The sequence below is a fragment of the Lasioglossum baleicum genome, chromosome 9 (assembly GCF_051020765.1).
Source record: "Lasioglossum baleicum chromosome 9, iyLasBale1, whole genome shotgun sequence".
Classification (NCBI taxonomy): Eukaryota; Metazoa; Arthropoda; class Insecta; order Hymenoptera; family Halictidae; genus Lasioglossum; species Lasioglossum baleicum.
Window position 1 is genome coordinate 15468390 of NC_134937.1, and position 15583 is coordinate 15483972.

The window sequence follows — 15583 nt, forward strand, 5'->3', positions numbered from 1 at the left end:
ACGTCTCTGACTGAAGTTCCTGGTCCCGTTCCAGTCCTAATTAAATCTTCATCCTTTCTTGATGAACGATCAACGAATAAGCCTTTCTGATCTGTTTAAAACCGAGTCTCCCTAAACCCCTTACTTCGAATCAAGTCTCTAATCCTCAATCATGCTTTGATCTCAATCAAGTTTTTCTGGCTGGGCCTAACCCAGACCAAGGCTTCCTGATTTATTCTAAATCATGTATTTCTGACCCTCTAAATTAAATCAACTCACTGACTGATGTTGCTGGTTCTGCTTCAGTCACACATTTCAAGTTCTTCGATCTTGATCCTTCCTTCATGAACTAGCCAGGAACAAGCCTTCCTGATCTGTCCCAAATCAAGTCTTTCTAACCCCCTTAATCCGAACAAGTCTCCTATTAATATCCTTCATGCTGCTACAGTCTCAATCCAAGTTTTCTGGTCTTGATGCTGGCTCAGTAGACTAACTAGAACCAAGCCTTCCCAATAGGTCCTCTATTAAATCTCTAATTGAAACTCTTAGCGCTGCTTAGCGAACTATTCTCGGTTCACTTGTATCTCATCGGCGTCCAGTGGGTATGACGCGTTTTTCGCCGGTGTTCCCTTGCCGGATTCGTTCGGGACCGCAAAATTAGGGGCGAGCCGGTGATCGTGTGTAGCTCGGTGGCCGATAGGAAAAGCGACGTGGGGTACACACTGTACCGATAACAATGGGCGGCGGGGGCCGTGGTCTATCTAGCAGGCATCCGGGCCAACGTCGAAACGAGGCTGGCACCGCGCGCGGATTACCATAAGCATTCATATATGCAGCGGCGCATTATACTTGCATACCCGGCATAAAGGTGGCCGTGTCGGCGGTCGTATTAGGTAGCAGCAGCAGCGCGCAGGTATATCTATGGTCGGGGCTGGCCGGCTGGCTGGCCAGCGGGCCGGCTACTTACTTACGTGTACCAGCCGCCTTCACGAGTCGCTGGCACGCGAGCCTGATTGACTTGTAGATGAGGCGACACAGTCGATATACGCCGAGACCCGACCGTCCGACTCTGAAACACCCCCGTCATGGCTAGCAGCGGCCGTTCAATTCTCTCGGTGTCCCCTATCGTCCAGCTCTACGTCTTGCCGGGATATCCAACGGGAGGTGTGAACGTTCAGGTATCTCTGATAGAGGACCCGCGCACAGTCGTTCGACTGTCACAATTAGCTGGACAAAATTCATTTTCAAATCAACAAAAACCAATGCCAATGCGAGATGCAGCGTGTCTCGCCAGGTATTGCCACCTTGATTTATGTCATTATTATCATTCGCGGGGAGAAGTGTTTTGATGGAGGTTCCATGGTTTCAAGAGATAAACATACTGGTGTTATTAGTTTTTTATGGGTGGACGCGTCAAGGACTTATAAAGGTCAACTTCGATTTAAAAATTTTTTTTTGGATTTTTGTGTATCAATCGATGCAGCTAATGGCTATACATTGACAACAACAAAATAGAATTTTATTCCGGTTTAAAAGAAATTAGTAACATACATTTAGTAGATCTTCTACGAAACTTGTTCACAAGTCTGACTCGATGATAGAAAAGAAGGTGTTAAGGATGCAATCAGTTGAATTGGTGAGACAATAATGTGATAAATATTACAAAAATTACCGTCATCGGTTGTTATCTATTTAGCAATACTGAAAATGTTCGCTTATGAAAGTCTTTAAGGGTGCAATCAGGTGAACAAGTGAAAAAATAATCCGACAAATATTCTCCAAATTAGCAACCACCAATTGTTACCATTTTAACATTATCAAAACAAAGTGCATGACGTTTAGAATTTCACTTATGACATCCTTCAAGAGTTCAATCAGGCCCACTCCTATTTCCCAGTACTGTAAAGTGTTCCCAAACTTCCGTCAGTCTGGTCTTGAGCCCATCGCTAGTCATGGGGTTCACCGGAATGGTTGTTCGGCCTCCTAAACCGTTCCACCCCCACGGGGGTTGGAGGGGTTGTTCCTCTCTCCGTCTGACCGTGGACGACCCTCCTCTTTCGACGTTCCCTCGCAGCCACCGAACGTTATCTAGTTAATTAATCTCCGCCGACGGCGGCGGCCGACCAGCAGGGCGGCAAAACTCCCACCGTTTCTGCAGCCGTAACGAGCCACGACAACGAAAGTGTCGAGCGCCACCCCCTTCGTTCACCCCAGATTCACAACCGCCGGTCTCCTTCACCCCTCTCGCCTCCCCCGGACTATGAAATTTTAATTATTGAAAAAAGGAACGGGACTGAGTTCGAGCACGGTCATTACGGCTCAAGATTCGATGATGACGAGGGGTGGGGCAGTGGCGAAAGTGGATCATTCGGTGCAACAGAATTAATCGTACTTGTGTTGCGAGTTCGTATGTACAGGGTGTCACAAAATTATATGTTGTGGACACCGTAGCGCTATTCTACACCTACGATTTGATCGAAAACGACATAAGAAACCCCCCGCAAAATTGACCTTGGATGTGGAAAACACGGCCAAAACAATTTTTGTTTTTAATCGTGTTATACTGGTCATGAGGACCAACTTTATGCAACTCAAGCCTTCTCTTAAAAAATGGTGCTGAAGATCATATAATATTTGCAACTTCTTTATTCATAATATTCATTCATTTTATAGTTAGGGAAATATCAGCATCATGCTTCTCATAATTTTTTATCCAACGAGTCATAACAGTTTTTCAAAAATACGGTTCAGACATGTATAACGATTTATTAAAATGACCTTGAGACGATCTTCATCTCTAAAGTGTTTTTATTAAAGTATTAACGAAATAATGCATCTTTTCCACCAAAAATAGGATAATGCACCTGTCCTTTGTTATATGAGAATTATAAAAAAAAATCGAATAACATGATCAAGTATTAGAACACCCTTTGTAAGGGTAAACGGAGATTACTAAAAAATGTCCTTATTGCTCTTTGAGGATTGAACCCTTTCTTAAATCAGTTTTAAATTCTCCCGTTCTATAAATTCTTTAAAAAACAAACATTCATTTCCATAGTAATAATGTTGCAATTCACCTTTACATTAATATATCATCAATCACTTTGATTTTGCTAAAATTTCTGCGGCACTTGCACCGTTCAAGACCGACAAATTTCCACGATAAAAAACGACTACTCCAATATAGAAAATCTAGAAAAGAAATTTGGCATCATCGTCCAAAGAACGCAAGTTTCAGTGGCGACATCGCACCCGCTTTACTCCGAACCAGCAAGCTATCCCCAGTAGGGTGAACTGACAGCACGTGATAACCTCCTACACGTGTTCCCTCGATTTACCCCCGGTCGTGGATCCATCGATCGGAGCTCGAACAGGGGTTGAAAGTCCAGCATGATCCCGCACAGATGTCCCCTGCGGACGTTGCGGCGCGTCCGTAGGCCGTGTTCTCGGCATGGTGGTGTTTGGCGTCGGGTGGCGCGCATAGTGCGCCCCCTGATGCGGGATGGGCAAGTATTGATTGGTTCGGGGTTGGCGCGGCGCGTTCGTCGGCGTCGTGCGGCCACAGAGTGCAAAGAGAGGGTGGCGGAATCGGCAGGCGCCATCACGCGGGGCCACCGCGACCGTCGTCTGAAGGGCCGTCGTCCAGCCAGTGGCCGCGATCTCGATACACCGAAAAGATGGTCATGATGGCTGGCATGGACGACCACGAGCGCAAAGTCGTCCTGGAGTTCTGCCACCTGCTCGAGAAGAGCAAGCAGCTGTTCAACGGGCTCCGGGATTTGCCACAGTACGGGCACAAGCAGTGGCAGGGCTACTTCGGGCGCACCTTTGACATCTACACGAAGCTCTGGAAGTTCCAGCAGCAGCACAGGTGAGTCCGACAAAGAGCGAGTGAGAGCGAGTGAAAGTAAGAGATAGGGCGAGAAAACATATAGACGGTGAGAGAAAGAGTGCTGGTGCGAAAGATAGAGAGAGAGAGAATGAGTGCCAAAAGGGGAAGAGACACGACGGTTAAGGGTGAGTCATCGAGTGGCTGCGCCCCCACGGAAGATCGATTCGCGATCGGCCACGAGGTCCTGTCGAGATCCAGCCTCTGGATCTCAGATTTGACGCTGACACCCTGGCCCACGTTGTAACCTCGGTTCGGAGTCAGGCTATTCGGGGTTTAACTCGCGCCCGCCGGAAAAACGCGTGGCTCCTCGCGAGCCCAGCACGCCGGATCATCCCTCTCTGCTCGAGGAATCCCGATCCTCGCGCTCCGGGACACCATGTGACGAGTGGATAGAGACTGTGCGCGCGAGTGAACCATGCACACTGGGTGGAGGGAACGCAGTGGACTACTTGAGACGAACTCGAGTGATGTTCAGCCACGGGACACCCTTCGGCCCGCCGAGGAATGTGTTCTCTTCTTGCCCATCGTCGCGGGTCCGTGCACGAATTCTTTGTCCCCGAAGGCAGGATGCATCGGTTTCTTCCGCCCAGTGTGCAGTGCATTTGACTACCGTACACGCTTCGTGAATGGTCACCGTAGCGGCGGTTGGAAATGCTAGGTCGAGGTGTGTACGGAGTCTCTCGGATTCATGATTCAGGTTGTGTGCGATCGATCATCGTCTTTTCAAAGATTGTTTATAGTGTAACAATCGTGGATAGTTGATACGTAATTAGTAGACTGCGGATTTTATGCATTTATATAAGAAAAATGTGCAGGTAAAATGTAAAACAGTGAAGATATTAGATTGGGCCAATACTGTTAAACGCAGCGTATTTTGCATAAAGACCCTCGGTCTAGCAATTAGGGTTATCAATTGGTTTTGCTCGTCAGGGAGGTTGTAATTCTGCAGGATATTACATTGGTCAATTGGGCTTCGATTCGTGGAAGATGATGCTATTTATAATTCTTAAATGGTATTGGGTCGAGTTATTAATAATTTGCATCCTCTATTCCGCAAACGAGTTTCGGTTAATGTCTACATTAGTCTGCTGCGAATGTTAGGGTACGTGGGGGATTAATTTATGTGAATTAGAATCGATCAAAAACTTGTTTATTGTATTAGAAACTGCAAATACTATAAAAATGTTGGAGCTAATCCACACACATCTCTACATACTACTTAAAACTTATTTCTATACTCAGAAGCTTCTATTTGATTGATAATGCAGCGAAGCCATTAATTAAACTTCGTTAATATCGTTTATTACATTATATTCTGTAAATTTGAATTTTCTCTCACCATACAATGCATGAACCACTTAAATCCTAGAGCGAACAGTTTTAAACACACTTTCAACAAACAAATAACGCTATTAAGACACAAAAAGTCGTAAAAAGTTGTCTGGTACGAATATAAATTACCCTCAACTACAGACTACTACAAACATTCGCTTCACAGTGAATACACAACTATAATAAACATAATTTCTCGTTCACACAGTCATTAATCTATAAAACAAAAAAAAATCATAGTAGATACTAGCACGTTTTCGCTACCAGCATTTGTTTCGCTGTTTGCTTTCCTTGATAAAATACTTCATCATATAGCAAAAGAATATCGACATTATTAAAATTAAACACTAAAGTGGATAAAATTAATTTGACTATCTTTAGGTAAAGAGAACGAGTTAATATCCAAAAACTATGATGTAGTAAGTAGACTAGGGATTTTCATGCAAATTATTTTAAAGATCGTTCATTTTATCGTAGTTCGCATACTTCCGAACGCTGTAAATAAATAAAATCCACAGTCCAACATCAAGCTCGTCACGAAACTGCTAAAGAAGACCTAGAAAGAAGAGTTTTCACGCCGATCCATCTAAACGCGCGGAATTCGCGTGATCATTTTAGCGAAGCGTTTAAGGAGGGAAAGAAACGAGGTCGACGAAAGAGAGTGTCTCGAATAATACTAAATATTCTAAGCAAGGTGTATACTTGTGGCGCAAACTGTACGTATTAGCCACGGTTCCCTAGCCCATCACGGATATTTTTAGTGAATCGCTGGCAGGGTATGTTTTAACGGTCTGCCAATTCTGCCGATCGATTTTTTGTTATTCTTGTTTCTTCTTTTCCCCGTGTGTCCGTGTCCGTGCACTGCGGCCAGTTCCTTCGTTAAAATAAAAGCTGAAAGCGTGCGCTTAATTGCGCGATCACAGAGATTCTTAGGGTGGCCACGTGACCGAGCCCTCGTGTACTGCGGATACACGATCCCAGGCCGTGCCTTCGTTGAACCGTATCGACGCCTCGTAATTTCACGGCGAAAACCACCCCCGTAACACGTTCCGTGTATCGCACAGACACTTAAACGTGTCCCACTCTTCCAACGCGAACGTTTGCGCGAACTCACCCCCGCACACCCCCGATGCGAAGACTGATTGTGAGCCACGAACCGGCACGTCCAAGACGAAACAGGTCGGGGACGGTTCTGAAATATATATTTCTGTTAAGTTAACATCAGGCACCACTAACAATTATAATTTAAAACAATTCTCGAACTACTAAATATCTTTAATCAATTACTCTTTATTATCATAAAGAGTATTACATATAATTAGTCTTTAATCAATTGTCTAATAGCATTGCAGTTTTAAACAATTTTTTCTACGTCACAATTGCATGAAAATTACAGTGTGATATAGAAATACAGCCAAACAAGTGTACAAAATTATTACACACTTTACCTATAATAATCTAACTATTTTTGATCTCATAAACTGTCTAGAATTAACAACTCTGAATACACACTTAATCATTAAAAGGTTACATTGTTATGTAGATTCTAATTGAAAGGAATGTAGGAAGAGAGATAGGAATGCATGAAAATTTGAAGCTCACAGGCCTACTATACGTAGTATAGTTATTCCAATAGGCAGAAACCGATTACGAAACGAATACAGTAGAACCTCGCTTGTTGCACGAAAGCGGACCGAAACTGTGTACAAAAATCAAGGTCGTGCAATCAAAAAGGTAACCAATCACGTGATCTATATCCCCACTCCATATTTCCAGAACCTTGAAAACCTCGTGGAGGTGCTACATTCTTTGTAGAACGTAGAGAAAGATAGCGATTGAAAGAGAAAGAAGAACTGAGGTGCGGACGTTCGTCGAACATCAAAGGACTCGTGCCATATCGCTCTTTATAAATCAAAATTCCTTCTGTTCGGTTTTTAGTCAATGAAACTTTTACCATTGTATTCAGCTTGTTCTACTAATTGAAATAACACCAAACACGACATAGTTACGATCATAATTACTTGTGTAATAAACTATTAAAGTTGAAGACTTTCATTTGCGGTGGAGGTACAACGACTAATTATAATCGTAACTATATCGTGTTTAGTGTCATATTAATCTAAAAAAACGAGACGAATACAATAATAAAAGTTTCATCGACGAAAAACCAATAACAAGGAAGTTTAATTTTTCATTTAATGGTCTGAGCTCGAGGTTTTTCATCTTTCCCGAACGCACCGACTCTCTGCCTCTCTTTATGTCTCATTCGCCGTCCTCTATCACGCCTGAGACTTTAATCGCTTATGACACGAGTAATTACAATCGTAATGGTATCGTGTTTGGTGTCATTTTAATTAGAAAAACGAGATGAATGCGATGGTTAAAGTTTTATAAAAAATTGGAAAAGTTGCAAGCTCCGCTTGCATTAGTGTGGCTCTCGCCGATCCCCCTTGTTGGCTCGGTCGTCTAGCGTGTTTACCGCTTAACTGGTTTCAAGGGGAACACTCCGCAGTGGTGAGGACACAGTTTTGACAGTTACGGTAGAGACCCTTGCGACAGTTACAGAGTGAATAGTGTAGACAAATTTCGAACGCCTCACCAAAGATGTAAAAAGTACGGAACCATGTTCGCCACGCACGATTGCAGTAGTGGGGATACAATTTTGGCAGTTACAGTAGAGACCCTCGCGACAGTTACAGAGAGCCAGTGTTGGGCAATTTTATTTTAAGTAATAAATAATTAAATAATAATTAAACGTGTGATTTTAATTGCAAATAATAACTAAAGTTTTTATTTAAGTAAAAGTAATTTAAATAATTCCAAAAGAGATCTATTTATTAATTCTTATTTGCAAATAAAAGATTATTTATTATTTAGATTGAGGTGGAAATCAAATAAATAGTTTTTGGTCTTCTCTTATTTCTTGTATTTTGTATATACAATAATGAACACACGTGCGCGTTTTTTGTCTGCTATAGCAACCTTTTCAGGTGTACCGCCAGTGGTCGGGCCCGTCCGGAGGGCCTAGCTGCCTATAAAAAAATACAATTTAATTTATTATTATTCAATACAAATAATAATTGAAATTGTACTTGTAAATAACAATTAACTTTATTATTTTAAATAATTCTATTTAGACTTTCTCAAATAATAAATAATTATTTTTGCTTTTTATTTGAATATCCAAATGACAAATGACTTGTTATTTAAATTATTATTTATTTAAATAAATTTATTTAGTGCCCAATAATGCAGAGAGCATACTGTAGACAAATGTCTGACATCTTGCCCCAGGCGCAAACAATACGGGACCATGTTCGGCACGCACGATGGCAATGGTGGGAATACAATTTTGACAGTTACGATAGAGACCCTCGCGACAGTTACAGAGACCATACCGTAGACAAATTTCTGACGACTCGCCCCAGACGCAAACGATGCGGGACCATGTTCGGCACGCACGATCGCGTCTGTAAGACGTTCACTTTTGCCGGGTTGGGTTCGCGGGGATCTTTCATTTACCCATTCGATTCCCCGTAATCTTCGACCCTTTGTCCCTTTCCTTTTGATCGTAAAGTGGCGTCGGCCGGGTAACTCAACAAAGAGTCGATTGTCTATTCAGGCATTCACTTGGCGGCCGTTCGAAGGCTCGCCGCGCGACACCTGGGCTAAAAACGACCTCGGCTCTCGCGTCCGACTGTTAATAAATATCGGGAACGGACACGCGCACGAGCTCATTCAGGGGATCGGTTTCCGCATTTGCCGGCGGCAGACAATGCTCGAGGAAAAGTTTTTCGCGGGCTTGTGTACCGTTTGAAAAGTATCGCCGCCCGCGGGACCGCGGCTCCTCTGTCTCGTCTATCTTGTTGTCGACGTCTGCCGCGACAGACAACGCTGTCCCCCTCCCCCCCGACACCATTGTTTCCCTCTTCCCGCGGCTTCTTCCCTAAGCATCGCCGGATTCCGCGGGTTTTCACGCCGAGCGAATTTTATCCCGAGGAAACTCGCCCACGCAGAAATCGTTAAACGGTTTCTCTAGTCCCCGGCGCCGACCATTTATTCTTTCCCGCCTCTCGTTTATCGGCCCCTACCAATGAACGATCCGCCATTTAGACCCGTTCGTTCCGGCAAAGTGATTAACTCCTCGCGAGATAAAACCCGTCCGAATTAATGAAATTGTGTACACCGGTTCTTCAAAGTATCGTTTTCATACAGTATTTCTCCGAGTAATTGTTCGTAGATTGCGTTATTGTTCGGCTGCTTGTGCAAGATTATGCAAGTTGTTTGTGCTAAAATAGTTCATTTTTGGTTCTGTTCAAGTTTTTAGATCGACGTTATACGTGTAGATTTAGTGTTACGATTTGTAAACGTGATGTATTTGTAATAATTTGTGATTATTATAACAGGTTCTGTACGACTGTTTTTTATTACTGAATAATCTGTCGTAATGGTTCATTGAAGGATTTCTAAGCAGATGCCGATTTAATCATTCTGCTACTTTTAATGTTATTATCAATGTAATTTCAGTACTGTTATTGTCATTGTCAGTGTAAGCAATGTCTTTATCATCAAATGTATTTTACCTATCTTTATTTTATGTCACTGTTAGTTTTTCATTTTAAATATTTTAGGCCTTAGAAGAGACTTATATCTGTTTTAATTTATATTATATGTTACATTGTTCTTAATATTTCTACAGTAACATTAGTATTCAGTATTGGCGAAACCTTTCTTTGCAGATACGTATACCACACAAAAGTAAAGGAAACAATCCTATCTTTCGTACCCCCAAAAACTAAAGTTTAAAGGATGAAATCACCCTCAGAAAATTGCCACTCTTGAAGCTGCCTCTGAAACTATCAGAGATAAAAATATACTTTGGATTGCAAAGTTTTATGATTTTTCTGCACAGTATCGCCATAATCATAACTTTTTGTTGGGCACAGGAATTAAAAAAAAAAGCGAGGTAGCAACCCTTGTATTGAAGTTTGCCCGTTTGATGATTAAAACTAAAAATAACGCGTATTTAATTCTGAATTGGAAAATATAAATGCCTCGTACGAAATTTGCGGACATTATAGATAGGCTAGGTATAATAAACAGACTATAGATTATTGATAAAAATAGAAATTTTGGTAATGAATCTAATCTTCTTAATTATGCAGAGTCTTTTATATTATCAAACCCAAAAACCTCGTGTCGTTACATTCTTAATAAAAATTATATACGCGAGTTAGAGGAAATCATTTTTAATAAATAAAACTATTGTCATTAACCTTATTCTTTTTTTTAAAGCAAATTCACACTTTCGTACTCCAAAAAAATCAAAAATTGAATTTCAGACTGACACATGAAAATTGTTACCCAACTTGTGAATAAACAATTTCGATAATATTCAACTAATGGTTTAACAGAATTTTGTAACAACGAAATTGCTCATTTTACATTTAAATATAATCATTTACATTTATAAGCGGACACAAGAGGTGTTATACTCGCAAAAATAAATAAAACAAAACCGAATAACATTTTCTCGATTGACGCTTCGTTTTTTGAAAACCAAACGAGTTTGGAAGTTGAACGGGTCCGCGTGTCCAAGTATTCGCACAAAGTAGAATTGGTTGGTCATGTTCAGACGCGCCAACCGATTCCTGTTCAACCGATTTTCTCGAATGCGAGGTATCCACCGAAAAAAATGTTGTGTATTTTTTAATTATTACTGTAAAAAGAATCATTTCATGGTCGCTTGTACCACCCGTCGTGAGACACTCTGTCTGGAGACATCAAATGCTCATCAAAATCGGTAAGGAACCCCGTTTCTATATTGCTATCCCACAGAAAGCTAGGCTTGTACAACTTTTAAATGAATTTTGATTAGGTGTCTGGGCTAGGTTTCCTGGGGAGTCGGTGCAGGGAGAGGGGTAGAGAGCTCCTCCTGAAGGATGAAATCGCTCATTGGCTATAATTATCCTATCAGTTTTTTTTAGAATATCTACAAAGCTAAAAGTTGTTTCGAACTATGACCTTGACAACATATTTCAAGGTCATCCAAATTTTTAGACTGACTGTAAATCCAGTAGACGCAACCTATTGATACTGTTAACGTCTTCGTTGTAATATCGAAAATGACAAGGCTGCCATGTTACCAGCAAGGGGTCGACGTTACCACCCCTTTCTCTACCCTGTCGAATCACGATATCCCGGTTACACGACGATTTCCATCAGCCGATATCGCGAATCGATGAACTCGGAACCGGTATCCGGTGTCGCTCGTTTCGAAGCGTCAAGATCTGAACCACGATTCCCCTACTTTCAGGACGATACTGGACACGAAGTACGGCCTGAAGAGATGGCAGATCGGCGAGATCGCGAGCAAGATCGGCCAGCTCTACTACCACTATTACCTCCGCACCAGCGAGACCAGCTACCTGCACGAGGCCTACTCGTTCTACGCGGCGATCCGCGGCCGCGCGTACTACAGCCGTGCGGCGAAGGAAGACCGGAGCGATTTGATGGTGAAGAAGCTGAGGTACTACGCCCGTTTCATCGTGGTCTGTCTGCTGTTGAACCGTATGAAGCTGGTCCGTGAGCTGGTCCAGGAGCTCGACGCCCAGATCGTCGACTACACGAGCACCTACGAGCCGGACGACCAGCTCGAGTGGAACCTGGTGCTCGACGAGATCAAGGCGTTCGTGAAGGCCGAGTCGGCGGTCGGTGTCGTTCACACGGACTCGAACCCGGTGATACTGACCCACAGGCTCGGCCCGCAGACCTCGCCGCCCGTCGAACGTACGCCACCCATGTGCCTATCACTGCAGGAGATCCTGATCGTCGGGAACTGCGCCGACCAGGTCAAGTTCAGCGAGCTCTCGATGGATATGTTCAGGATGCTGCAAACCCTCGAGAGGGAACCCAGGGACGACCCTAACCACCTGCACGACGCCTCGCCGGCCGGCAGAATGCCCTTCAGGCCAGGACCGTATCCCGGCGCGGAGAACGGCGCGGCGAGACGCGACAATCCACACAAGTACCTGCTGTACAAGCCCACCTACAGCCAGGTGCAGGTGTTTCTCGCGAGCGGGTTCAAGGAGCTGCCCGCGAACGGGGCGCTTCTGCTCTACCTGTCCGCGGACGGCTGCTTCTCCACCGTCAAGCATCCGGAAGAAAGTGAGTCTCAGCTTTGATCGTTAACCCAGCCGGCTTCCCGTGATCTTAGAGCCTTGGCTGAGTCGTTGCTGTGACGCGGGAATCGTGAGATACTGTGCTAGTAGGTTGCCCGAGAGCTTAGGGGTTCTTTCGGGTGTTTAGTTGGCTGCTCCCACTATCACGTTTCAGGCATTTCTTTTTGTTAAGGTAGAGCTTGGAATATTGTAATATGTGTTTCGAGAGTAGGTCGAATTTTTATGTCGTAGAGATTCAGCTGCATTCTGCTCGAGTAGCGCTGTAGCTTTTTTTGGGGCGGATTTGGAAATAGTCCTTCTCGTGGCTGATGTGACTTTAGCGATTGTAAGATTCAGTATGAAATGAAAATATGAGAGCAATTGTTGACCTCTAACAGTGCAGCTGTTGACTAGAATAAAAAGTAGTGAATATAAATAGAGTGGTTCTTATAAAGATTTAACCAAATCTTCAATGATTTTTGAAATTTTCGAGGCATTGTATCAGCCAATTACAGAGAACTAATCAGAGAAACCGGAATTGAAGATTTTTCAAACTTGTAAGTAGTTTAAATTGTAAAATCGTGGAAGAGTGCAAATTGTTTATTTGAAGCCGTCGCAGCAGGCAGCCCCTAAACACTCGACTGTTCGCCTAACAAGAAAATATGCCAAAGTGATAATCGACTTTGATGAAGAAATGGGTTTTAAATAATCTCTAAATTGTTTATTAAGGGATACAAAATAATTTTGCCACTTGTCTTTGGATTTTTAACTGATACCAGAATATTTGATAAAATACGTTTCCCACCCCTAACTTTGAGGACTTCAAATTAGATCTCCTCTCATCGTCCCCTTTAACATAAACATTGGCAGATTATTATTTTATCAGAATTGTGCGATTGTCACTTGGGTGTGCCGTTGCGTCTTAAAGAAAATTATTAAAAACTTTATGCTTAGTATATTATCACGATTCCCTAGTCATCGTGTTATCTTGCCTTCAGATGTGCTGGCCGTAGACGTCTGCGCCATTGTTGCTCTTAGGCTACGTATTTTTTATTTCTGTTTCGATGGTCGTAAAATACGGTGTTGCCATTTGTCGCTTAATTGATAACGTTAGCTGAGAGACGGCAGTCAATTAGAACGACTTTATTTTAAGAAAGTTGAGCTGATTAGATAGTGTTCGTATATTAAATAGAGGTTACTACTTCTTTCAATTTGATCACTATACTTAAACACACACTCACCGAACATAACATTTCGTTAAATACCTAGTACAAGCGTTCAACGAGATCATTCTCAATCATGAAAATATGATTAACCTTCTAACTTTTTAGCCCCTGGGCAACATTAATTTCAAGTCTTATTTTTATATATTTCTGTTCCAATCTGGTATTCATTGTTTCCTATGTGCTACATCCCTTTTTATCATTCTACGTGGTGTAAAAATGTGAATGTTGTATTGTTTAAACAAATATTTGTCTGTGTGCCAAATAGCAGGATTGCTGAACTGATCAAAATGATCCCTTGCAAAACTGTTTACTCTACAATTATTAAACTCAAAATGACATTCTCACAGGAGATTATTAAACAGTTGTACACCTAGACTGCGGATTTCATGCATTTATGGCAAAAATAAGTAGATAGAATTTAAGGCAGTAGACAAATTTAAAAAATTTAAGAAATTCATGAAAACTACATGTTAAAAGCAGGAAGAAATTTTTGTCTGGCTCATTCTAATCGGAGCAGAAGTTTTGATTTCGCGTAAAGATCCGCAGTCTAGTTATAAAAACAAAACTAGTTGGTAAAGTATGAAATGGTGAAAAGGTTAAAAGAATTAACGAATACTGTTCTACTACTTCTAGAAATACGTATTTATTTGAACCTTACTTTTGACGATTGTCATTTTAACTAAAGATCCACAGTCTAGTTACAAATTACGAAGCCACTGTCCACTTGAATACTCTCAAAATTTTCTCTGTCCTCCATCGCTTAAAAAGGAACACGATACGGTGAAATAAGTTGTAAAAATATAATATCAAAAAGTGTTTTCAAACAATTAATCTCTATAAGAATTGTCTCTTCATCTAATTTCACAAGACAGCAAAGGAACATTGAAAAAATTATGTAGCCTTTCTAAAAAGATGTATAAGCGGAAACGTGTTAAAAGAAGAACATGCTGCAGTGAGAGACGATAAAGAGCGGGATAGCTAAAGGCCTGGAGAGACTGTAGGGCTCCGGCCAAATGATTTAGTCTTTTCGAAAACCGGGCTATAGAGGCAATTTTCGATAGCGAGCAAGAGCGATCAAAGCCTGGCAACGTTCATTCATGGTGAAAGTCTCTCACAAGAATAGCTCGCTATAAAAATACGCGGACGATGCGACGGGGGCGGGGCGGGGAGGGGGATGCTGGAAGAAGGGTCGTACAGCGAGGGGGGGAGTCAGATGGGCCCCGGGGAACGCTGTTCGGCCGAAAATTACTTATCACGGTAGAGGGCAGCCACTGATGCACGGTTAAAGCGAATCACTCGCTCGGCGAAGCCGAAGGCGGACACGTGTCGGTGTTTTCGGTCAGTTTCCTCGCCGGCCTGGGGTAATCCGGACGCTTTGCTCGTCGATCTAGGGAACGGGTTTTCCGTGTTCCCTGGATCGGAACAGAGCCGCCAACAGATAAGCCGGGTGTCGCAGCGGTGTTACGCGGGCCCCGTTAAACCGGTCCGCGGATCCGTGAACGTCCACGGGCCGGTATCTTACCCGCTAATTGGATCTGAGAATCGGACTATCGCCTTTCTCCCATAACCCAGCCTCAAGGGCTTCGTGGCTGTGGCTACCCTACCCGCTAACCGAGACTTCTCGCCATCCCTGACACCCTTCGTGCGTCGACCGCCGACGCACGCTGGGCCACAATCACAAAATGCTCGACAAAATTCACGCGCCTCTCTTAATTCTATATTTTTTAATTTTCTGCAGATGCTAATTACACAGATTACAAACAAAACGGTTTTAGGGGTTTTGGAATCGCACAATCGAATTTTGTATTACTTATTTGCTATTCGGTTGGCAAGAAAGTAATTTCGGTATTTTAAGGTGAAATTGAGCTAAACTTTTTTTATCCAAGCAATGAACTTTAATGAATAAGATATTTTCTCTTTTGTTCGATGCTCTTTTGCCAAAAATAATAAATAAGAAAATATTTTATTGATTAAAGTTCATCGCTTGAATAAAC

At 42.6% G+C, this 15583-nt stretch overlaps 1 protein-coding gene across 1 annotated transcript in view; it reads left to right on the forward strand.

Moving 5' to 3' along the window:
• Window positions 1-3470: 3470 nt before the first annotated feature.
• The window catches only part of LOC143212187 (protein SCAI-like), a 40039-nt gene continuing 27926 nt past the window's right edge, over window positions 3471-15583 (forward strand). Inside the window, exons 1-2 of the mRNA XM_076430671.1 lie at window positions 3471-3850; window positions 11520-12370. Coding sequence (XP_076286786.1) covers window positions 3657-3850; window positions 11520-12370 — 1045 coding nt within the window. The 5' untranslated portion in view covers window positions 3471-3656. The remainder of the gene's footprint in view (window positions 3851-11519; window positions 12371-15583) is intronic.